Source organism: Wasmannia auropunctata, unplaced genomic scaffold, assembly GCF_000956235.1.
Source record: "Wasmannia auropunctata unplaced genomic scaffold, wasmannia.A_1.0 LD313680.1, whole genome shotgun sequence".
Classification (NCBI taxonomy): domain Eukaryota; kingdom Metazoa; phylum Arthropoda; class Insecta; order Hymenoptera; family Formicidae; genus Wasmannia; species Wasmannia auropunctata.
In genome coordinates, this window is record NW_012049210.1 from 45,498 (window position 1) to 69,877 (window position 24,380).

The 24,380-nt window shown below is 29.9% G+C and overlaps 2 protein-coding genes across 5 annotated transcripts; one reads left to right on the plus strand and one right to left on the minus strand.

Annotated features, from left to right (window-relative positions):
• Nucleotides 1-2,512: 2,512 nt before the first annotated feature.
• On the plus strand, nucleotides 2,513-9,680 carry LOC105460921 (probable cytochrome P450 301a1, mitochondrial). Its single transcript, XM_011707414.1, has 10 exons — nucleotides 2,513-2,733; nucleotides 3,951-4,421; nucleotides 4,971-5,087; nucleotides 5,180-5,256; nucleotides 6,134-6,335; nucleotides 7,129-7,291; nucleotides 7,757-7,926; nucleotides 8,280-8,358; nucleotides 8,668-8,871; nucleotides 9,477-9,680. Exons 1-10 carry the CDS (start codon nucleotides 2,708-2,710, stop codon nucleotides 9,582-9,584), a joined length of 1,617 nt encoding a protein of 538 aa, XP_011705716.1. The 5' UTR covers nucleotides 2,513-2,707; the 3' UTR covers nucleotides 9,585-9,680.
• A 2,015-nt stretch (nucleotides 9,681-11,695) lies between these two features.
• Nucleotides 11,696-24,237, minus strand: LOC105460922 (probable cytochrome P450 49a1). Of its 4 annotated transcripts, XM_011707417.1 has the most exons (14): nucleotides 22,405-24,237; nucleotides 20,297-20,399; nucleotides 20,023-20,030; nucleotides 19,451-19,504; nucleotides 19,148-19,354; nucleotides 16,824-17,070; nucleotides 15,783-15,899; nucleotides 15,541-15,617; nucleotides 14,928-15,123; nucleotides 14,166-14,325; nucleotides 13,912-14,081; nucleotides 13,652-13,730; nucleotides 13,215-13,415; nucleotides 11,696-11,969 (listed from the first exon to the last, which is right to left on the minus strand). In XM_011707417.1, the coding sequence occupies exons 5-14, from the start codon at nucleotides 19,344-19,346 to the stop codon at nucleotides 11,862-11,864; spliced, it is 1,554 nt and encodes a 517-aa protein (XP_011705719.1). In that variant the 5' UTR covers nucleotides 19,347-19,354; nucleotides 19,451-19,504; nucleotides 20,023-20,030; nucleotides 20,297-20,399; nucleotides 22,405-24,237; the 3' UTR covers nucleotides 11,696-11,861. The 4 variants fall into 4 exon arrangements, with proteins under 4 accessions (XP_011705719.1, XP_011705718.1, XP_011705717.1 ...); XM_011707416.1 differs by lacking the exon at nucleotides 20,023-20,030; XM_011707415.1 differs by lacking the exons at nucleotides 20,023-20,030; nucleotides 20,297-20,399.
• Nucleotides 24,238-24,380: the final 143 nt, after the last annotated feature.

A 24,380-nucleotide genomic window follows, 5' to 3' on the forward strand; every position in this document is an offset into this window, starting at 1 on the left:
GTTTAAATCAACGCAATCTATAGCACGGCTGAAAAAGCACTTAGAAAATCATGCAACATATATCGAAGAGAAATATCCACTACTGTCCGAGCTAAAGGATCATACAAACCTAGAGGAAATTTTTATGCAAACTGTGAACATTGCGGCAAAGAGTGGAATTATAAATACGACTATCTTAATTTGCGTTCACATTTACAAGTCACCCAGAAAAATTAAAAATCAAGTTTCAACAAGAGTAAGTATATGCAAGAATATAATAAAATATTAAGGAATTTAAGATAAAAATAATGATAAAACAGTCGTTGAAAACAATTTAGTGGATATAATTTCTTTATATGTAAGTAGCAAGCTGACATTAATTGTCGTCATTAATACGTCAAAACGATAAATAATATCATGTTAATACTTATGGGTTATATTAAACATCCATATAATAGCTATTTCCATTTTTAATTAAAAATGCAGCATTTCAAACATAATAGTTACAATTTTTCAATTATTGCACATATAATATAAAAAACATTGAATTCAGTTATGTTATCGTATACTTGCGTTTTCGGATGCTCTATATAAATATTTTAAAAATTAAAAATTCAGTTTAAACATAGTTATCTACTAAATACTAATGTCACAGAAATTCGAGTAAGATATATATAAAATATTGATTTTCCTGTACCAGACTAAAACTCGACTGAACTGTTTGAAATAATAACATTATCTCTTCCACTTTTTTAATCGCATGACATTCAAATGTAGATCTGTACAACGCGATACACAATCAACGAATCGTACCATCCTATGTATCATCCCCAGTTAGATCATCAAATGCAACAACGATCTAATTGGACCTTTCAATCGTTTGGACAAGCCAGAGAAGAAGCAAGTGTTTCTTACATGTAATTATTCATTTTATTAATATCGCACGATGTTATATATGATTTTCTAATCGTTAAATACTAAATTTCTTGCACCAGAATAATGCTTGATTGAAAAGTTTAAAATAATAACATCATCTCTTTCATTTTTTTAATCGCATTGCATTCAAATGTGGACCTGTACAACGCGATACACAGCCAACGAATCGTGCCATGTATCATCCCCGTTCACATTGTCATCAAATGCGATCAAGAACGATCAAGAACGATCTGAATGGACCTTACAACCATCTGGAACGAGAGAAGAAACAAGTGCCTCTCACATGTAATTATTCGTTATTTATTTATATCACACCGTCTTGCAATAAAGTCTTCCAATCGTTGAATATTGAATTTCCTGCATCAGATGTATCTCTCGTTTAGAAATTGGTTTAATATTTTTGTAACGTTATTTCGTTTTTTTTATTATATTTATTCACTTATTTTATCAATGCCGCCAATTTTATCAACTTGTACTGTATTTTGATTTAAAATATTATGTCCTTATAATATTTACAAAAATCAAATAATTATTTGCAATTTTACGATTTAATGCCAATATATTTTTCAATTAATAAAGCTTTTATGATTGCATTGCTAAAATAAATGAAGAAAAAAAACAAAAAGAATATTGAAATAACATTACAAAACGCTGCTCTCTAAAAGAGATATACCGTTTTATAAGTTTAAAATTTTTGATAAAATAATAAGAGATAATAGTTAAACAAATCAATTAGTATATCAATATATAATTACATTTACATACATTTATGACATTCATTTATTTCATGAACACAATTGCAAGTTTGTTCAATTGTGTGCGTAATGCATTCAGAATTAAATTATGTTCTTATAATGTTAATAACAGTTTCTTGCACGTTTGGATAATATGTATAAAATGTTTGATAAAAAAATGTTAATATTATAATATTTGGACGATGTTGTCTTTCAATATAACGAGGTACACTTATAAAAAAAATTATAATTTTTAAAGAGTCGTAATATTTAAAGATAAATCTTGCCCTTCTGACAACACGTGATCTAACAATAAAAAATGTTATACATTAAGCGACGTAGCAGCTACGAATACACATAAAAATATAAAGTCTGACCATGTGACTGCATCACTTTATAAATGTCAAAAGTCTACAAAATTGATCCAGAATTCTTACGTGAAGTGAAATTTCGAGTAAAATATTTCAGAAACTAAATCTGCTTTTTGAAAATTTAAGAGCATTTCTCTCATATAATGGCACGTAGATGTGTTCTTTTAGTTATTTACAAGTATTTGTAAACTTTATAGTATTTTTATATTTTTTATCGTAACTATTTTATCGTATTCGCAATCATTATGCCTGTTATAATATTTTATTAAATACAAATTAACGAAAACATAATCCGAATAATGGAAATATCAAATTTTTTTTAATACCAGCAATTTTCGATTTAAAAAATGTTAAGTCGGATTAGTATGATGTGTTCCCGATTGCACTACATCGTTAGAACAGGTTGTGTAGAGTTAAGCCGAATTCGTTTGAGATTCGGGTCATTTTATGCTGGAGGGAGAATTCTTCGGTGGGGAAACACTCAACGTAGATAGCGTCCCGCGACCTTCTTCGCTTGTAGTACGCATCGTTTTCAGTAACGGTTCATCCATGAGGCATTAACGTTACCAAGTTATTTTATTTTATCATTCTTTGTCTTTGAGACGATAGTGTACGTGCGCGCGTGTGTATGAGTGAGTCACTGTCACTCGTAAATTTTAGTGTCATCTCCGTCAAGAGCGGATTTGGATGATGTTGTCCTTCAGTATAACGAGGTACGCTCATGAAGAAATTACTAACATTAATCAGAATTAATTATCGCGATTTTTATTCGCGCGGTTTCCACGAAATTCGCTAAACTGTTAATATAGTGAAGAAAAGTTAAACATTGTTTCCCCTTCGGACAAAGTGATTTCAATGCGCGTGAAAGAATGCCTCCCGTTTGAGAGAGCTCGAACAACTTTCCACAAATTTTTCTTAAATTAATTGTAATCTCACGTCATAAAATGTAGAAATTTAATATCTTAGAAATTTAATATCTTAATACATTTGTGTGTGTAATAAACAATTCTTTAAATTATTAAATATTAAATATTCATTATTAAAATAATAATAACAATTAAATAAGATTGTTCTGAGCGTTCTGAAAAAAATCTCTGCGTTGTTTAATTTAGTCTCGTCTACATATGTATACGTCCGTTCGATATTTTTATTTTTTTTAATACGTAACAATTTAATTAGAAATAAAACGTTTTCAAATGATCTCTGATTCACCTAGCGCGTCCGCGATGTTCGAGATAAACGTCCGAAATTTTACGCTTTCTCGTTACAACTTATTGGGTCATGCGCACACTTTCGTCTAATTTCATTCACTCCTTTTTATAGTAAACATTGTTGTTTACTATAAACAGAGACTGACTCACCCTTTAAAGTAATAATAAATAAGTAAAATAATAATAAGTAATAATAAATAAGTAAATAAATATTTTATTCTGAACATTTATGGGATATATTCGCATATTAATATCTTTTGTACATACATAATCATAAATCTCTTCTCTCTCTTTCTCTTTCTTATAGCAGAGCTGATTCTTTCCCTCGCTTGAAAGAGAAAAAGAATAATGCGTTTAAATTCTCAATGTTACGAGCCGGTTAGTGAAAGTGTTTTGTGGCTTAAGCCTTGGCAATAAAAATACAGGAATTTGGCAAGAATTGCGACATTATAATAGAATTGCACAATAGTACAATTGTGATGATCATAACAATATTTATATACAAAAGCGTAGTATAAAATAAAACAGATAATTAATGAAATTAGCAATCAAACAGTCATACGCGATAACAATTAAATGTTTTCAGCGAAATTATAATTTTAATTTTTTTTTTTTCGATATTTCGCAATAAAAACACTGCGCGATCTTACTTTAATAATGACAGAAATACTTCTCGTGTACTTAGAGAGATTAAAGAAAATGCGGTAACGGGGTTACAGAATGAAACCGCCACTGCGAATTTGCGGAACGCGACGCTGCTTGTTGCAATCCTGCGAGTCGTACGTTCGTCGGGGTTTCTGCAGCGATACGATCACGTCCGAATGTCCTCATACGTCGTCGTCTTCAAGGATCGCGTCCTCGTCTGTTAGACCGTACGACGAAGTGCCGGGACCGCGACCGATACCAATATTAGGCAACGCCTGGCGGCTACTGCCGCTGATCGGCCAGTACCAAATCTCGGACGTCGGCAAAATCTCGCAGATGTTCTACGAAGAGTACGGCAAAATCGTGCGGCTAAGCGGTCTGATAGGCCGTCCAGATCTGCTCTTCGTCTACGACGCTGACGAGATCGAGAAGGTGTACCGGCAAGAGGGCCCTACGCCTTTCAGGCCCTCCATGCCCTGCCTGGTGCACTATAAGAGCGTCATACGCAAGGACTTTTTCGGCCAACTGCCCGGCGTCGTTGGCGTGTAGGTGAACAATGAAATTATTGGCGAGTAATTCCGCCTTAATTTATTGAAATATGCAGCATATAAAAAAATTGAAAACTTTTTCATTAATCTAATTTCTTGATTTTAAAAGTCACTGCAATAAGAAATTTTCTTAGAAAAAAAATTTTGATAGTTAAAGTTTTCTTTTATTCTGTTATTAATATTTTACTCTATTTTACATAAACTTATCTGTTATTTTTTAATATGTATTTTTATTATGTAAACATATTTATTATAAAATTATATATATTGAATAATTTATTTTTTTACTTTTATTTTTATTCAAAAGCCAATTATACAGAATTAAAAATAAGCGAAGATGTTGAGAATTTATTAAATGTAAAGCGCGTGAGTCGTATATATATACCTACATTCTCGATTGGGCGAAACTTTCGAATTTTGTGACCTTGTCCTTGACTTTTTATTATGCCAGTATAGTATCTCAATGAAGAGGCCGAAAAGAACTTTATTTGCTTCGTTCGTTTATTCTGAGCTCATCACACTCTAATTTGATTTCTCTCATTATAGGCACGGCGAGCCATGGAAGGAATTTCGTACGCGCGTTCAGAAACCTGTTCTTCAGCCGAAGACTGTGCGAAAATACATAACACCGATTGAAGTAGTTACGAAGGATTTCATAAGCAGGTAAAAGACAGTGGGGGAAAATATAAACTTTGCGTATATGGATATATAGATGAATATTGATGATTATTCTCGATTTCTCTTATGGGTTGTAGAATTGAGACGATTAAAGGAGACGACGGCGAATTGCCAGGCGATTTCGATAACGAGATACATAAATGGGCTTTGGAATGTTAGTTTCTATCTTCCTATGCAAAGTATTAACCGCTTATATTATGTAAAAATTAACAGCGTCGATTGCGTACTACACGAAACGTTCTCTCTGCGCTCATAATAGATCCTTCAAATTGTATTTAAGATATTTTATACAACTTACAATCAATATCAAATTTTTTCTCGATTGTTAATCGTTGTTCGAAGAATTAATTTAGCATTGAAACATTGATTTTTTTATTTTTATTGAGATTTTTTAAATATAATTGTTTCATATTCAAAGATATTCCTTAGTTAGAAGCTTTATAACGTTAAAAAGTACAAATATTCGATTAAAAAAGAAGCTTTGTGTAAAACTATTTATAACTCTATTATTTTATAATAAGTGAATTTGGAAGAAGTTATCATTAAACTTTAAATATACGTTTTAAAAAATTATTAGAAAGGAGGAACACTTTAAAATTAATATGTAAATTAAATAAAAATTGCTGTTTTCTCTTACAACGCATCATTTACCTGTGGAATTTTCTATGTAGCAAAGTATTAGCTTGATTGATTTTTATCACTTTCTACTTGTTTTTCTTACATCGTGATGTTGTAGAAGGATATATTATGTAGTTATATAAATCTCGTAATAACATTTATCGAGACTTCTAACATTTTACACATATAAAACTCCTAACATTTAATACACTTACTATAACATTGTATATATGAGAGCGCAATTTATTTCTCGCAGAGAGATCGGTAGAGAGAGATAGAGAAATGATTTATATCTATTAAAATTCTCGCTGGGAAGAAAATCCCTCCCGCTTTCTCATTCCTATTGAAACGTGCAGTGACGATAAGTATTTACTACGTACTATGAATTATACATTTGTTGATCGGGCATGCAGGTATTGGTCGAGTGGCACTCGACGTCAGGCTCGGATGCTTAGGCGAAACATTGTCGTCGGACTCGGAGCCGCAAAAGATTATCGACGCCGCCAAATTCGCGCTGAGAAATGTCGCTTTGCTCGAACTTAAAGCCCCGTACTGGCGATACATCCCGACGCCCCTCTGGAGTCGTTACGTACGCAATATGAATTACTTCGTCGAGTAAGTTTAGAAAGGTTAAATAAGGTAAAAAATCCTGCACACAGAAAAGACATATATAGATGAAAATAAAATCAATAGAAAACGATTGACAGAAACTTATACTGGAAAAAATGATGACCTGTTCTAACTTCCGGAATTCTATGGTCATATGACCTCCTTTCTTTTGTCCAGCCGGATAAGATTGGAAAATTAGAAACCTGGAAAAAATGAATTTCTCATTTCGAATTTAGAGAGATAATTTTCAAAAATTGTGAGATTAATTTGATAGTCGTCTGACCTCTCCCTTCTCTTTTATTCAATTATTGTAATTTTCACGAGATGAATTTGGGAAGTAAATAAATTTTTTTGTTTAGAATTTAGATAATTTTTTATTTAGACAATTTGAGAGATTAGTTTGAAGATTGTTTGACTTTTTTCCCTCTTTTATTCAGTTGTTGCAATTTTTACGATCGAGTCGACTGAGAAACAAAGAAAACTAGAAAATAAATACCTTATTTGAAATTTAGACAAGTAAATGCGATTTTCTTTCTTGTCTCTTTCGGTATTTTGTTAGATCACTTAGCGCTTACGTGTTTGGAGGTAGAAAGTTGTTACAGTAAAACAGTGGAAAGAGATCCATTTTAGAGCTATTAGCTGATTTCGTAATATCTATAATTAAATGCTAAATATTACGTAAATCGCATTTTCCAATTTAATTCAATTTACAGCTACAGCTCGACAGTAATTCATTCCGAACACGCAACGAATGGTCACGACATTATGATAATGTGTGATAATGTATGTTTTATTTTAGGATATGCATGAAGTATATCGACGCCGCCGTCGTTCGGCTTAAAAATAAGAAATCCGTGGACGAGAGCGACTTGTCGCTGGTAGAGCGAATTTTGGCCAAAGAGACAGACCCCAAAATAGCTTATATCTTTGCCCTCGATCTGATATTGGTCGGCATTGACACGGCAAGTGGCGCAATATCATAAATTCCATCTAAAATATCATAATTAAGCTAAGGTCTTAAATCTTAAAATTACAATTTTGACGCGAATTAAATAGGTAATAATATTATGTGAAAATATATAAAATTTAATTAATTATATATAATTATATAATTAAAAGTACATGGAAAGAATAGTTTTGTTAACGTATATAAAAATTAGAAACTAAACTATTGTAGATCTAAAAATACAAAATTATATTATAAAGTAAAATATAATTATGTAGGATCACGCTCACAAACAAGATAATAATGCTGCAAAAAGTTTTAATAGTAATGTTGTTCAATTTGAACAATATAATTATTTTGATGATTCTACGTCATTACTTTGAGATCAGTGTCTGGCCTAATTTTTATATTTATGTATATGTTAGTAAAAATCATTTTTTTTCGTGTGTACGCATATATATATCTTCTATATTTGTTATAGATATCAATGGCAGTGTGTTCCATATTGTATCAATTAGCGACTAGACCGGAAGAGCAGGAAAAGATACATCAGGAATTATTGCGAATATTGCCGGATCCATCCGTTCCTCTTACGACGAGCCACCTGGATCAAGCAATTTATATGAAAGCTTTTATCCGGGAAGTGTTTAGGTAATATTAAACGTCATAGCATTTAGAACATTTATACAATTTGCGCTCACAGGCTTCGAACGCTCCAATTTAACTTCTTTTTCTTTTTCTCCTTCCTAATAAATAAACATTAAATAATTTACTATGTATTTTAATATGTATTAAACTAACAGACATTTAGGAACAACGATAAATAATTAAAAATAGAACGTTTTTTATAAAATCACTTTATGGCTTTTCTGCGAACATATTTTTATAGTTTGGACATTGAAGTCTTAGAGCCAAAAACAATTAATTTAACTTTTAACATATATTGACGATAGCCTGATTACTTTCACAAATTACTGGATATTATTATATGCGTTACGTTTCAGAGTGTACTCGACTGTTATCGGAAATGGAAGAACATTACAGAACGACACCGTCATTTGTGGCTATAAAATTCCCAAAGGTGTACGTAGCACATATCTTATTTTTATATCTCTCTATCGCTGAAAGTATTCATTAAATACTCATTGAATTCATTAAATTCACGATAATACTTTATCGTGCTCGATAAAATTTTTTGTAAAAATTATCTGTAGGAAAATAAGATGCTCTTCTTAACACAATCCTTAATAGTCTTTATAAATAAAGTTTCGCGATACATATACACTAATCAAATTTTTTATAAAATTATATTAATTATTAATATTATAAATTATTCTTATTTGTCAACAAATGTCGGATATATTGGATGAATTTAAATTAATACAATTTTAGATTCAAGTTGTGTTTCCAACCCTTGTCACCGGTAATATGGAGGAATACGTTACGGATGCGAAGACGTTCAAGCCTGCGAGATGGCTCAAGGACTTTGACAATCAGAGCCTACATCCATTTGCATCGTTGCCGTACGGTTACGGGGCACGAATGTGCTTGGGCAGAAGGTTCGCCGACCTCGAGATCCAAGTGCTTCTCGCAAAGGTATTTTACATATATATATATATATATATATAGCTCCGTGTGGAATCGGCGCGTGAATTTTGGGGATTCGTTCCCTCATCCCACATACGAATTTTTAAATTATATACTCGCAATCTGCGTAAAACAGATTCTTGGCTTTTCAGGATTGGACAAAAGGACTTGGCAACCTTTCTAAAAAATTAAAAATACTATAAAATTCTCAATTTAAAAAAGATTAAGATTATATCACTCGGATTATACAACTACAGGTTTTTTTCTACAAGTATAAATAACGACAGCGGGATGTGTCACTTGCTTTGCTTGAGCTGCTTTCGAATTCCTGTCTTCGAATGAGAGTCATAATTAAAGAATATATTCTCTAACTTGAACAATTTCATTGCATTTTTCCGATACTTGATTTAATTTATACTTTATTTCGTCATTTAGTAATGAATTTTCCTAAATTGAATATTTATTGAATGATTTAATCGATTAATTTAATATAGAATGATTTTACCTATTAATTTAATATAATTTTTAGATTTCATTTTAATTGTGTCTATAAAAATTCACGTTAACAATTTGAAACAATAAATATATTACTGACACAACGATATTACTTTCAGCTCCTGAGATCGTATAAACTGGAGTATCATCATCAGCCGCTAAAATATAAGGTCACGTTCATGTACGCGCCCGATGGAGAACTTAAATTTAAAGTTATAAAAAGATAGTATTCTGCAAGTATAATACGATATTGTAAAATAACATATAGTTAATCTGTAAGTTTTGAGATATTTTCTTCGCTTTAACATACTGCGTAAATTTATTTAAGTATAAAATATTGTAAAATAATTCCGATTACATTATATAAGACATGATTTTATTTTTTAAGTATAAACTGTAAGAATAGTGTTTCTTCTAAATGCACTTTATGTATGTAATGGACATATTATTTTACGCGAACTACCAAGATAAATGGAGCTCGCATTTTCATATCTCATTGTCAGCAACAGCTGGGCCAATTGTATTCTAATTATAATTTCTACATCGACAGCTGGGATTTAAATTACACAAAAAAGAGTTCGAGTTTTTATTATATCAATCGGATCAATGATAGCCTTGTGATGTTACTTCTAGATACCACTGCAATGTCTTTGAAATGACACACATCGTTATATTTCCTACAGAATTTAAATAATTTTGATCACATTATCACACTGATTTAGATGTAAATAACTTATTCTGCTGTAGTGACGAAAGAATAGATGGATTTATTTCATATTATTGGATATTTTAATGTTTTTTTCTAAATAAGTTCTTTGTTTTAATTATGAGTTGAAGAAAGCCAGTCTCTTTTTCTGTAAATTTGATTGTTAGTAATTCTTAGTAAAAGAATAATTTTTTAAATCTAACGGTCAAATCAACGGTAATCTGTTTATATTTCTAAAAAAATAAAAAATATTTATACATTAATTGAATTATTAAAAAAAATACATATAAAGTATAAAAGAATTTAATTTTACAGAAGAGCGTTTCAAAGATTAGATATACTAATTATTCACATTGATACTAATTATTAATATATAATTTATATATTAATCTATATACTTATATATTTTTGGAAAAAATATATAAGTATATATTTTATAAAAATTATATCTTTTGCTTATATCCACATGCAGATATATGGGATCTACTGTTTTAACGCCATTCAGTTCTAAACGGCTTGCGTGTGAAGAGATTTTCATGGCAAAGATACTCTCGGCGATTTGCCATTGTCCAATTTCGAGAGGTGACGATCAAATTTATTTGTTATTTTGTTCTATTGGTTGGATTTGAATCTGAGTTTTTGGCACAGAGAGCAGACGCGCAACTCACTACACCACGATCGTCACAGTAAGCTTATTGCTTTGTTATTTTATTTAACACATGTTGATTGATTGAACAATTAGATGACTTCCCCAATGTCATTTACCTATATATTATCATGTATTTTAATATGCTACTAAACTATATTAATTTTTTAAAATTCACTGTAAATTTTTTTTTTTAAATCAGATAAGCGAATAACTGACGTCCATATGTAGAACTATCTACTAGTTAATTAATTGATCGTATTCAGCAAGCAATATATATATTAAAAATATTTGAAAAAGAAAGAAAATAAAAATACTGCACCTAATTAATTACTTTAAAGAATTTTTTCTTAACTTATTTTATAAATATATTAATTTACATTGATTAAATGATAAGAGCACATAACAATAAATATTTTTCTGTCTGTCATCAGTTGTGAAAACTATGCTTCTAAGAGAAATAAAATTTAATTAAAAACTACATTTTTTTATTAGAAATGGGATAATAAAAGAGAGAGAGGTATATATGTAAAGCGATACAATCTGTTAGACAAATCTATTGTTAGATCAATTTGAATTATATCTCAATATTTATATATGTGTATTTTATATAAATAAAATTTTCTTTTGATCATTATATGAGCAGTTTTGCAAATGCTTATTGAAACGTACGATACTTACACTTAATTAACACCATTTTCTAATACAGTGCAATACTCAAATTATTTTTGAATGGCTTGTCAATTAAAAATAAAAAGAATAATGACGTAGTGAAACGTTGTTATTGTTATTATGCTCATTTACACATTAAACTTTTTTGTATTGTATAGACACGAGTACAATAATTTAATGTTTTGACAATTATAAATTTTTACGCTAATTTTTTATACCACATTTTTTTCTACAGAAGACGCGTGTATTTGGCGCCGTTTATTATTTCTTTTTAAAAAGATAATTTCATAAAAATTATATATATTAATGCACAATTTGTGTTTAATGCAATTATTGTATTTCTTTGCATTAAAGTGCATTCTAGAAACTAAATACAACATAATTTTTCAAAACTATGTCAATACATATATAAGAAACTGCTTATAATTATAAATTAATATACAAATAACATTTTTTACGTTCTTTCCATAAAAAAAGATATTATCTCTCGATAAATCTCAGCTTCAATGGTCCCTTTGGCGAATACATTGGATTAATGTAATACTCCAACTTTTCATGGTGATATTCTATTTTATAAAACTGAAGAATCTGAAACAGAAAAAAGATAGAAACTTATAGATAGACTAATATATATATATAGACTTATTCGAGTAGCAGCTGTAAAATTTATTAATATCGCTTACTAATTATTTTTTTTACATAATAAAAATATCTTTAAAAATTACAAAACGTAATGTTATCAAGAGAAATAAGAATCGATACATAAATATTTCGTCCATTAAGATATAATTTTCATAACCGTTCATAAGATATTGTCACTTGTGTTGCTTTCAAATATAACATCAAAATTTTGTTCAAATAAAAGTTATCTTGTTTAAGCTCTATATAATAACTTAAACAAAAGTTTTAAATAATTTTTTTAATGGAAATACTTTATTTTTTTTGTTTTATATCTAAAAGCAACACAAGTGACAATATCTCAAAACGATTACGAAAATCATATCTTATTGAAAGAAAATATTTCGGAAATATTTTACACTTCGTAAATAATTTATAAAACAACGCAACGTTATACCTAAAAGTATTTCAAATCTTCTACGCCATTATAAAATTTTTCAGCAAAAGACATTTTTCAATCTCATCAATATGGAGAAAGTTCTCTAATGCGAAAACGACAAAATAATGGGACGACAATGTAACGCTTTGTTAGCACCAATTACGGTAATAGTAGAAAATTACCATAACAAGTACATTGCAAAATTGTGGCTGTAAAATGCGCAATGCACGCTTATTGCCGTGCGACACGATATATAGTCGCAGAATTGCATTGTACCGTAAATAAGCAGCTCGCGTTTACGACATATCAAACATTCTTAGAGTTATGTAATTATTATTCTTACTATGATGAGTAGAGATGAAATAAAATAATTATATTTACGCTAAACAAGATGTGATTGTTAATTATATAAGATTTCCAACAGAAAGAATTTGCCGTTAAAATTTTAACGATCGTTGAGTCACCCTAGATTTTCGCAGAACACCTTATATTCTCAAATAACCGAATTCTGCATGGGCTACGTTCCAAAACTTCACTCGGTTAATCAAAACTCTAAGAATTTTAGTTAACTAAAATCTACAGTTTACAGTGACGTAAACTATAGAGTTTTGATTAACCGAGTAAAGTTTTGGAGCGCAGCTCTGCAATTACCTGAAAAAAATTAACTAAAGAAATAACTGGTGATCTGCATTACTGAGAACGCAATATTCCATGAAATCTTTTTTTCTTTTTAACCTGTAAATATATCTTTGACAACTGGAGGTCGTTCCTCTCACCTTGCTAATGACGATAATTATTTCGAGGTCGGCGAATCGTCGTCCCAAGCACATTCGTCTGCCGTAACCGAAAGGGAGTGAAGCGAACGCGTGACGGACACCGTCCTGATCGTTCAACCATCGCTCCGGAAGAAACTCGTCACTTTGCGGAAAGTACTTCTCCAGATTACTAATGACGTAGTGTTGAAATACCACGTGTACCTGCGAACAATTATCATACTTGATTAACATCTATTTTTCCGTTATTCCCAGATCTCCATAGATTGAATATTTAACGTTAAAAAGTATAATTCTTAATAATTTTAAATACATATACAGTTAATATGTATTTTAAAATTCAGATTGTCATCAGCACCAATTGCAGTGTTGATTTATAGCTGTCAAATTTAAATTAATTGGCAAATGAATTTGGCAAGTGGAAAATTTTTTTCTCTTACCCCTTTCGGCACTTGATAGCCGCCGATTACAATATCCGAGGTTGTACTCCGCCCATTGCCTATGACCACTGGATACATCCTGAATGAAATAAAAACATAAATTAAAATTGTTAAATTATTAAATATCCCGATAATTATTGTCGAGAATAATTAGGTTATTGCTTACAAAGAGCAATTTTATTGCGAAACAAATGCGGATTCGAAGCGATAAATACACGTGTGTATTTACCGCTTATCTACTTTACTCAATCTCTACGAACCTGAGAGTTTCTTTCACACACGCCTTCAAGTACTTTAAATTGTCGATGTTCGTCACCTCGAGAGGCGCGTCTCTTTGCGGGAGAACGTTGCAGATTTCATCGTACGCTAAAGCCTGTTTCTCCGGATGTAGCGCTAACTGATAGAGTATCGAGGCTACCGCAGTCGATGTCTGCAAATAACTTGACTCCGTCAACACTTATGTATAATGAATAATCGTTTAATGGGAAAATTCCAAATGACTGAAATAACTTACCGTATCAACGCCGACCAAGAACAAATCTAGAGCAAGAATAGAGGCTATTTTCGTATCACCTTCGCGAGCCAGAACTCTCTCCAGAAGAGACAATTCTTTGTCCGAATCCATTTTGCTCTTGGCCTTCGACAGAGCGATGGCCGTATATTTTGATATGGTACTAAAAAAATTATCAAAATGCCACATGCATACTTCTACATTTATATTATTTACTATTTATATTAATTATATGAAATAAATCAACAAAAATTTTTTCTGTTTTATTTTTGTAACCGATTAATTTGTACGAAAATATGCTAAAATGCTAAATCAAATTAAAAAAAAACAAAGTTTTTAACGGAAAAATATAATTGTAATAAATTCAATCGTGCTACTTTAACTTCTTTATTAAGATAGGTACCCCTTAAAAAATCTTAAATGGTAAAATCACAAATGCAATATCTGAAACAGCATTTATCCAAATTTTAAAAAACAAGACGGTTGTAAAGATAATTGTAAGATTTTAGAACAGTGTGTCAGTTTTGATGCCTATTGCTATTTAAGATTCTTGAAAGTTACTCTAGTCAAGGGAAGCAGCACAGTCGAATTTATTATATATTCCTAGCTTATGTATAAAAAATAAAATTGACACGTTTTGCACAAATCAGTTAGTTAATGTAAGAAGTTTTTAATAAAAAGTTTTTATTGGCTCTGTATATTTGCATATAACATAAAATATATAAATATACAGAAGCTAATAAAAATTTTTTACCTCACATTTACCTCACAATAATATCCAAGGAATTTACGTATTGCTGCCACCTGGGTGTATTAAAGACTTTCCAAAAAGGAATCTTTAGTTCGAGCACAGGCACGTTTTTGAAGAACGTGATCAACGCGTCTATGACTCTCTGCGTTTCTGCATTCGCGTCATCGTCCAGGCAACCCAAACGCACATCCAACGCGATCCGTGCAATAGCTATCGACAACGATAAATTATTTATTAGATTCATTTGTATCTACGTTCGCGAATTACGCAAATTTATTTACTGCACTCTAAAAACGTATCTTTGATGCATAAAAATTATTGAGCTTTTCGGAAAGTTCATAATGATTTTTTTAAGGAAGTATAAAAATAATATTTTTATACACATACAAATATTTCTTAATATGTAAGTTATTTTTTAATTTAATTATAATCTTATTTCACAAAAACTTTTGCCATTTTACACAAATCGAAGGTTTTATTTCTTAAAATTTTTTGCACTTTTTTGTAGAGACAAACTTACTCTACGATGCGGCTCGGATTAACCTTGGAAAGAACTTAATATTTTTACGAAAATCGACATTTGTTAAATTTTTTTTCTATTGTTCATATTCTTTTTTTTTTACTTACATTCTAAAGACCATTTGTGCAGCTCATTGAGAAAGTCATCAGGCATTTCATGGTTCTGATCCCGTAGCTTTGCTATTCTGTAAATAACGAGCTAGGGAATAAAATCGTTTTACGATTGTTTATAAGTGGGACACAAATGTAATTAAGTAGGCGGTGAAAGCTGGACGTAGAGATTCGAAAAAGGTCAGATATTTGGGTCTGCTCTATGGACAGCGTTTACAAAGTAATAAAATTCAACGAACCTGCGAAGGAATGCCGTGCTCGCTTCTTCAATCGCGCCGATATACATTCTCGCGATCCGCGGTTGTAGCATCACCTGCTGCACCTTGCTTCGGAAATTATACCAACTCTCACCGTGGCTGCAACACAGAGAGAAAAGAAGACTCAAGGTATGGTATAATGGCTGCCATTCTTCCATCTGTCAAAGGGAAAACAACATTTCACCTTAAGAGCGCGTGGAGTAGAAACTTAACACTTGTAAAAAAAAATGAAAGCGTTTAAAAAGACAAACAACACGTTTTATGGCTTTACTACAAATTAAGAACATATTTGGACTGTTATATTTAAATAGATACATAAATTACTGTAAATTACTTTATTTTATAGTCAAAATAAATTCTCTGTAAAATGATAAATATATATTTTATTTATTAATTAAAATCCGAAGGGATGACAGTATACATTATAAGCCGGTATTCATAATTTGATCTTATACATTCAAGATCCGAGACATCATTAATTCATTGACTGGCCGCGGTCTTAAGATTGTCTATGACTATAGACATAAGACTATCTTATATAAAATCGGACTATGAATATCTCCCATAGAATTTAATATTGGTTAAAAAAAATTAAGTTGTAGAAGAGTTGATTTCAACACTTTACAACTACAATTTTTTACTACAAAATTGACACAAAATAAATAAAAATCAAATAATTTTTACATTAATGCTCGACACTTATTTTTATAATCGGTAGATCTTGCTATTAAAATTAATGCTAAATAATGAGAAAGAATATAGACGTCAAATTTTTTATGTCAAAACCATAACATGAATACTGCGTGTTTTTTTAATTAAGTTATTTGCAAATAAATATCATGCACAGTTAAGTGTACTTAAAAATTATTAAAAATAAGCAATTTAAAAATATCTTGGTTTCTTATTAATAAGTTATATAAAAATAGAAAAACAGAATTATTACAAAAAATAAAATAGATTTCATATTTTAAAAATATTACGTATTAATTCTTAGATCATATAGATTTAAAATATACGACTTACACGGCGATTACACCCGGATTAGCCTGAAAGAAATCCTTTCGCAATACATGCTTGTAGTAGTCAAGTGATGGCATGGATGGCCGATGAGGCATCTTTTCTTCCCGCCGGAAGATTCGTTCAATCTCATTTGCATCGTATACGAATACCATGTCGGGTCTGCCTAAAAGACCTTCTAGCTTCACGATATTGCCATACTTGTCGTACAGTCTTTTTGACAGTTTGTCTATCTCCTGTATGTTAAAATTTCCTGAAATGAATAATTTTTTAATAATATTTTAAAAGAGATCTTTGTATACTTTTTTAATAATATTTTAATAATATTTTAAAAGAGGTCTTTGTATACTCTTTTATTTCTTGATTTTACTTTCTATTTTGGAAAACTTGATAAGATATTTATTATAAGCAAATGCAATATTATTATCAACAAATTTGCAGGTTTAATTAATAAATAATCGAAGAATTGCTAATAAAACATTTGTTTTCTAAATGATGCTACTATATATATAAATGTGTTTGATTACGCAATATAATATACTTCAGACTTTTATGTTATTATTTGATGTATGTAAATGTAGTGTGTACTGCTATGTGTATATTTAACACTTCAAAGTAAAACGTTTTCTAATCAAATACTCATAACGCGAAGTCAACAATATTTACGCGGTGCATTAGCATTTTCGTCAATGTCGTCAACTTTATGCAAATAGACCGGCATTTACACATCTTAACGCTCTGAATGGATTTGAGAACGGAGAGATCATTAATTATGATGATTTTATCTCTCTGAATAGTTCTAAAAGGACAGCTCTAGAAGAAAAAAACATGACATTCAAGTCAAGATTTAACTCTTTATTATTGCATGTGGCATAGCGTTTTTACGTATTTTATAATTAATTTATATAATATATTTAGTATCTTTATGTTCCTGAGACATACTTATATATAGATATACATGAATAATATAAATACATAATTATTTTACATTATAAATTATAAATATCAGTCAAGACTAGCAATTTCTTAAAATAAATTTATGCTACAATAAAAGATAATAATAAATATGCTCAGAAAATCTTTGCATTACCTATATAATACATTTGAAATCACTATAATTTCAAATCTTTGAATAATGTTACATAAATTTCTTCAAATTATATAAAGAATTATATAAAGAATTTAATAATAAATAGTAAAAATTATATCCAGTAATATTTTCAAAATAGGTAATTTTTCATTCTGTGATAAAAATTGATTAATCAGATTGATAAGAATATATATGTATAACAGATTAGATGTAACGCTGTAATCAAAATCCGACTAAATTTTAATAATGCATTTTTATATTAAAATTGCTTTTTTATTAACTTAAATCTGCATAGATGCCGATCAAAAAAGGGAAAATTAGTAAAATAAATGATTTGAAAAAAAAAATCGGTTTCTATAATAATTTCTTACTTTATGTCTTTTTCAATTAAATTTTCTTATTATCAGTATGCGTAGATTGTGTGTTTCTGAATGACATATTCAAGAACTAGCTGCATCATTATTTTTATTAGAAAATGAAATATAAGAATTTAACTGGCGCATGTTTTGCTCGCCACATATAACAACTCTAAAAAAAAAGGCATTTCTAGAAAAGGCACTACGAGGAAGTTACATAATCCAGGAAACAATAAATAAATGAAGACATAATGAGAGCATTAATGAATGTCGGGAACATCCGCATTCATAAGAATACTTCACGAAGAACATGTGACTCACCGATGCTTTTCGTTCTCTTTATTCTTCGAGTTATGTGGCAAGGGAAAACTGCTGTGCTTATTCTCCCGAGGCTATATCTCTTTAGAAAGAGATCCTCGTCAATGAGGGACATGACGACAATTAAATTAAAGCACATGAACCATACAATAATATGTAAACAAAGAAGTGTGCTTTTGAATTTAAGAGTACTATCGAAAAAATTGATTAAACTCCAAGCGATAACAGATGGTATGAACACACAACGAATTGGAGGTGCTAAACCGTTTCTCTTTTTCTTACTCGTCTCCTTCTTCAACTTTTATTAGTGAATTCTTTTCATAATTATCATCCTTTCTTGGGACACATTGGCGCTTTCACTTTCCTATCTTTGCTTTCTATATGTATATGTTTTTCGACGAACCGCTTCAGTTAATTTCAGAAAAACTTCCACTTATAATTAGTTTTTATTTCGGTTCAGTAGAAACTTGTTACGACGGAAGCACGTAATAACGATCGCTTTCGATAACAATGGGATTCGTGACTCGGTAAAATTATCCGTTTCCGAAAAATCATCTTTTCTATACCTATGTAAGGTAGAAATCGCCATGTGTTGCCAAGCAAAGGAATTGGCTTAGGTCCCGGAATCTCTGAGTACGGGCGATGTCGCAATAGATCCTGTCCCTCGACATCCGCTGTAGCTAGCGTGTCTAACGCTCTATCGCTTTTTGTGTCGATTCTGACGAATCGACGCAACAGGTGCCTGACATGTTGCCTCAACGACATTTTCTAGCCTGTGTAATAAAATAGTCATTAAATAACTATTTTTATCTAGGATCATAATATTTGCTCAACGGTCTTATTGGAACTATAATTATCGTAGTACATACTTTACAGTTAAGAAAATGGTCCATACAAGTTAGAAGAGAGTTCAAAGAAAATATCTGAAAAGAAAAATTAAGTAAAATTAATTTCTTTCTTCCTATTACAGCTAAGTAAAATTAATATCTATAGTATAAAAATTACTTAAATTCTTATTTGTATCTTTGAAAATCATACAAATATTCTTAACAAAAATATATTTTTTACTTTATATTTTAAATAAATATAATATTTAAATAACAATGGGATTCGTGACTCGGTAAAATTATCCGTTTCCGAAAAATCACTTTTCTGTACCTGTAATGTAAAGTAGAAACCGTCATGTATTACCTAAATGTTAAGTCTATTAAAAATATTATATTTCCTAAACTTTATTTTACACCTTTTTTTAATATTTTATTTATTTTGTTATTTATGTTAGTAGTTAATAATTATGTGTGTCCAAGATTTATCTACATTTTATTCAAAAAAACTGGCTAATAAAAGAAGCAAATAACTTTCTATAGGAAAAAATCAATTTTTAAAATTGTTTCTTACTTATGGTATTTTGTTAAATTTATTTATATTCTGGGAACCGTACGCAGCTAGCTGTAATTACATTATAAATACATATTAATAATTATAATTACATAAAATTTATACATATTTATAAAATAATTTTCTTTTAATAAATTCCTAAACATAATGTTTTTTAACTTAAAAAAAAAGTAATTTGCCTGTTTAAAAATAGTCTTCGTGTGATGCTTATTTAGAAGAAGACTTTAAGAAATTTCGCGCCAAGAGCCAGGCAACCGGTTCTGCATGCAGCGAATGTAACACATGACATAAGCAAAGTATAATGCAACAGTTCTTACGGAAAAACATAGATATTCCTTGTTATTGGGTGCGTTTGAGCGTAAAGCACTATTGAGCACTTTCGCTAGAGTTGGCGGAGATAATGACGGAATTAAACCAAGGCTATAAATCAGAAAGACATTACACATTTCTAAAAAGTCATTGCATGAATATCTCATACTTTCTAAAGCTGCATATTTATTGCATCAAAACGATGTAATCCGTATACATTAATTTTAATATCTCTTAAGTAGTTGGGCATTTATAACAATAAGTTTATTGATGAAATACGATAAACCTTTTTTAAAGAAATTATATAATCTTATTGAAAATTTAATAATCAATTTCGAAGATACTTCCCATCCAGAAATAATTGGTCGAATCAACGTACGTCGATTGATGTCAATTCGATTTTTTTTTTTAATAAGACTACTAGCATTACATACGCGCGCTTCGCGCACGCTATTTAATATTTATACTATACTTGCCATTACACTATTAGCCTCAATATATACAAATGTTAAAATGTAATGACAGCCGCTTGCACAAAGTAAGCGCAGCGAGGCAACTTATAATCGGCATCGCGGAAAAGCGACAATAAATTTCGAGTAATCGGCTTTACATGCACTTTTTTAAATAGGATTATTAATAGAATTCATATAATTCTTTGAAGCGAAAATAATAAGTATTAAAAAACATAAAAATTTACATTACAATAGTAAGCCTTGACACAGTCAGCATCTTTATAATTAATTTACGTCAGATTAACACTCATTACTACGGAACTTAAATTGCCATGATTGCACATACTTTGTTCTGTATAAATAATTACATACAGCGTCGGAACACTATTTCCATCTTGGGAGAATTTTAAAGGAGAATACGTTAATTAAAATGCCTAATTTATTATGACTGACTACACAAGACATTGCGATAATTAAAAATTTGCGAAACACGATAATTTCTAAATATATGTAATTTTATGAGCACTACAATTTGGCTTGGCTCCTAGCCTTTTATTTTATTGTTTAATTTTTAATTATTTGAGCCTTTGACTTTCTGATTTATAAAAATTTAAATAATTATATTAAAAATCGAAAAAAATATATTTTAAATATGCATGATGTGAAAACAAAAAGCGAGAAAACACAGATAAAATTTATATTAAAACATATCACATTTTAATAATTAACATCACATACTTTTATTAATTTGATGTAGTTCCAATGATATATCATGCATACAAAAAAAAAAGTAAACAAGATTAAAAAAGTAATTTCGTATTTTAAACGTACATAAAGTAGCAATAAAATACTACTTTTATCAAAAATATTCTCGAAGTTTCTTAATAAAATATGTAAATATATGTATAGGAAACCGGATATATTTTGAATAAAATGTTGAAATAAAAAGCGAAAATTGTGGGTAATATGACAATTCGTTTCGAGAGAAATCGCAAAGTTAGTAAACCATTAACTGTGAAATTCGCAATTCGTACTTACGATGCACTCGTTGCATCGCATATTGTCGTAACTTTCCCATAGATTGTCGGAATTGTAATTTAGGCGATCGGTTAATCATGCATCTCACGCACTCGCGGCGGTGTGTTATATCAAAGGCGCAACAAGAAAAGAATAAATGTGCTCAGTTTTAATTGCACAATCTAAAAATAATGCAACTGTCGTGCTCATTTAAAAAGAAAGCTCTTCAAGTAACAGTTTTACAATTTTGGAAGAAAAATGCAGGCAATTTTTTTTAAGAGAAAGATTAAAAAATCAAGAAACAAGATAAAGAAATTTAAAAAAATTGTAACTTATTTAAATGTGGTAACAAAATTTAATTATGTAACCAAATTAATAAACTAAAACTTTTTTGTTTAAATTTTTTCGATATCTTTTTTATAATATCATAATTTTTTAGACAAAAAAGTGACAAAAAAATATAATTATAAAAATAATAATTATAGACAAAAAATTTTATCAAATTAGATATTCACAAACATTGTAGGGTAGGTCTTGATTTTGCATTTACGGATTTGCTAAATTAAATGTGTGATCGCATTTATATCCAATTAAATTACACACAATTATATATCACACGTTTAAATATATATATACTATACGTTTACCTATTATAGGCAGTTTGTACAGTTGAAATTGAGTTGTAAAGATCTTCTACAACACGTTGTACGCACGAAAAAAATCACGATCTGACTGAGACTGTCTTGCGTTCTTTCGCGCTGAAGTACCCGATATTGAAAGATGTTTGACAGAAAACCGCTCGCAAGTGGGAGAACGAATATAAGAAGGGGAACAGACACGTGTGTGTGGAATGTTTGTGGATGCCCACGCATGTGTGTGGAACGACATTGAAAAGAAGAATAATAAAATATATAGTATATTTTATAATTATTCCATTTTAATTTAATATACGAATCAAGTTAATAAACATTGAGAAGTGAATGATTATTTAATAGCAAAGACAAAATTTTGGCCATTTTCGAATTATTAAATTCATTCTTTTAGCATATTGAATTACAGAAATGACAATATATACATACATGCAAGGTATCCCAAAAGTTCCAGAATGGTCAAATCTCGAAAATATATAGAGGATTTTCAAAAAAAAGATTTTAGACAAAAGTTGTAGAGTTTTAAAAGACGCATTATATGGCAATGTAATTGTGACTTTGAACAGCGTTGTTAAAGTCACGTAAAAATTATTTTAAATTTTTTAACCGAAACCCCTATTTTTGATTCCAGGATCCAGAATCTAATAGTTGGCGCATCAAGAGCTTTTCTAAACACTATAATAAATTTATCTAAACGCTATAATAAGTTTATTTTCATTAAATATTTTCCGAGTTATGAAGCGTGAAGTATACAGTTCCGCCGGCATTAACAATACTCAAGGTGACCTACATGGAGGTTGTCCAGTCGGATTTACACCTATTGTAGGTGTATATGTATGTGTCACGACAGACATAAGGGCCGTCAGTTCCGTGATTTTTATGACTCAGAAACTTCTCTGCTGTGAACATTCACATACACATACAAAAGCGGTATAAATCTGACCGAGCAACCTCCATGTGGTACACCTTGGGATAATGTTAATACCGGCATGCTGTGTGGGAGGGGGGGCAGCCGATAGAACTGGAATATGTAAATACACGCAGAAATATCATTAATCCTTTCAAATTCATGCCAAATTACAGTGCTAGCTGTATCTTAAAAAAATATTGCTGTGACACGCCCATAGCGCTCGCGATACTCGATATTTCAAGTCTCATAATTTGGAAATATTTAATAAAAATAAACTTTATTATATAGTGTTTTAAAAAGCTCTCGATTTAGTTGTTAGATTCTGAAATTAAAAATGAGGGTTAAATTTAAAAAATTTTAAAGTAAAAAAAATTTTTACGTGACCTTAACAACGCTGTCAGTTACATTGCCATATAATGCGTCTTTTAAAACCCAACAACTTTTGTCTGAAATATTTTTCTCAAAGATGCTTTATTCTCGAGATATTTGATCGTTCCGGAACTTTTGGGACACTCTATATATGTATTATGCTACATAATCATGTTCGTATATTATTCTGCTAAATGCTATTAACATTTATTCATTTTACTGCATATTAAGATACATTCGAGGATTCATACCATTTCGACTTTTTCAAGTCAATCCCTTTCAACTTAGTTCTATAATTATTTAGAAGCTTATTAAAGTTTGCATCATCTGCATCGGACTTCTTCGTTTTCTTTATCTGAAAAAAAAAATGACATTGTATGTTATATCTGCATTACAATATTTACCGCAGGAGAATGTGGGCACCAAAAATCTATAGTGCAACGTATACATGTGCTATATAGATTTTCATTAACAGTGAAACGCTCCACACAGCATGAAATATTTTTTGTGAATTATTTTTTTAATTATTTCAATTAAATATTTCAAAATATTTCGTAAACATTTGTAAAACATTTTAAATTATTATATTAAAATATTTCATAAAAATATTGTACAAAACAGCATAAGAAATATTTCGAAAACTCTGATTTCCTAGACATATTTGTATTTCAGAAATATTTCATGAAATATTTTC

Bases quoted from the DNA above. Each gene is read 5' to 3' on its own strand.
- LOC105460921 (XM_011707414.1), top strand. From the start codon at position 2,708: ATGATGTTGTCCTTCAGTATAACGAG. The intron at 6,336-7,128 runs GTAAGTTTAGAA...GTTTTATTTTAG, and splicing joins AATATGAATTACTTCGTCGA to GATATGCATGAAGTATATCG. The intron at 8,359-8,667 runs GTACGTAGCACA...ATACAATTTTAG, and splicing joins GCTATAAAATTCCCAAAGGT to ATTCAAGTTGTGTTTCCAAC.
- LOC105460922 (XM_011707415.1), bottom strand. From the start codon at position 19,346: ATGTCGTTGAGGCAACATGTCAGGCACCTGTTGCGTCGATTCGTCAGA. The intron at 17,071-19,147 runs GTATAGAAAAGA...TATTCATTTCAG, and splicing joins GCGATTTCTACCTTACATAG to GAAATTTTAACATACAGGAG. The intron at 15,618-15,782 runs GTTCGTTGAATT...CGTTATTTACAG, and splicing joins AGCACGGCATTCCTTCGCAG to AATAGCAAAGCTACGGGATC.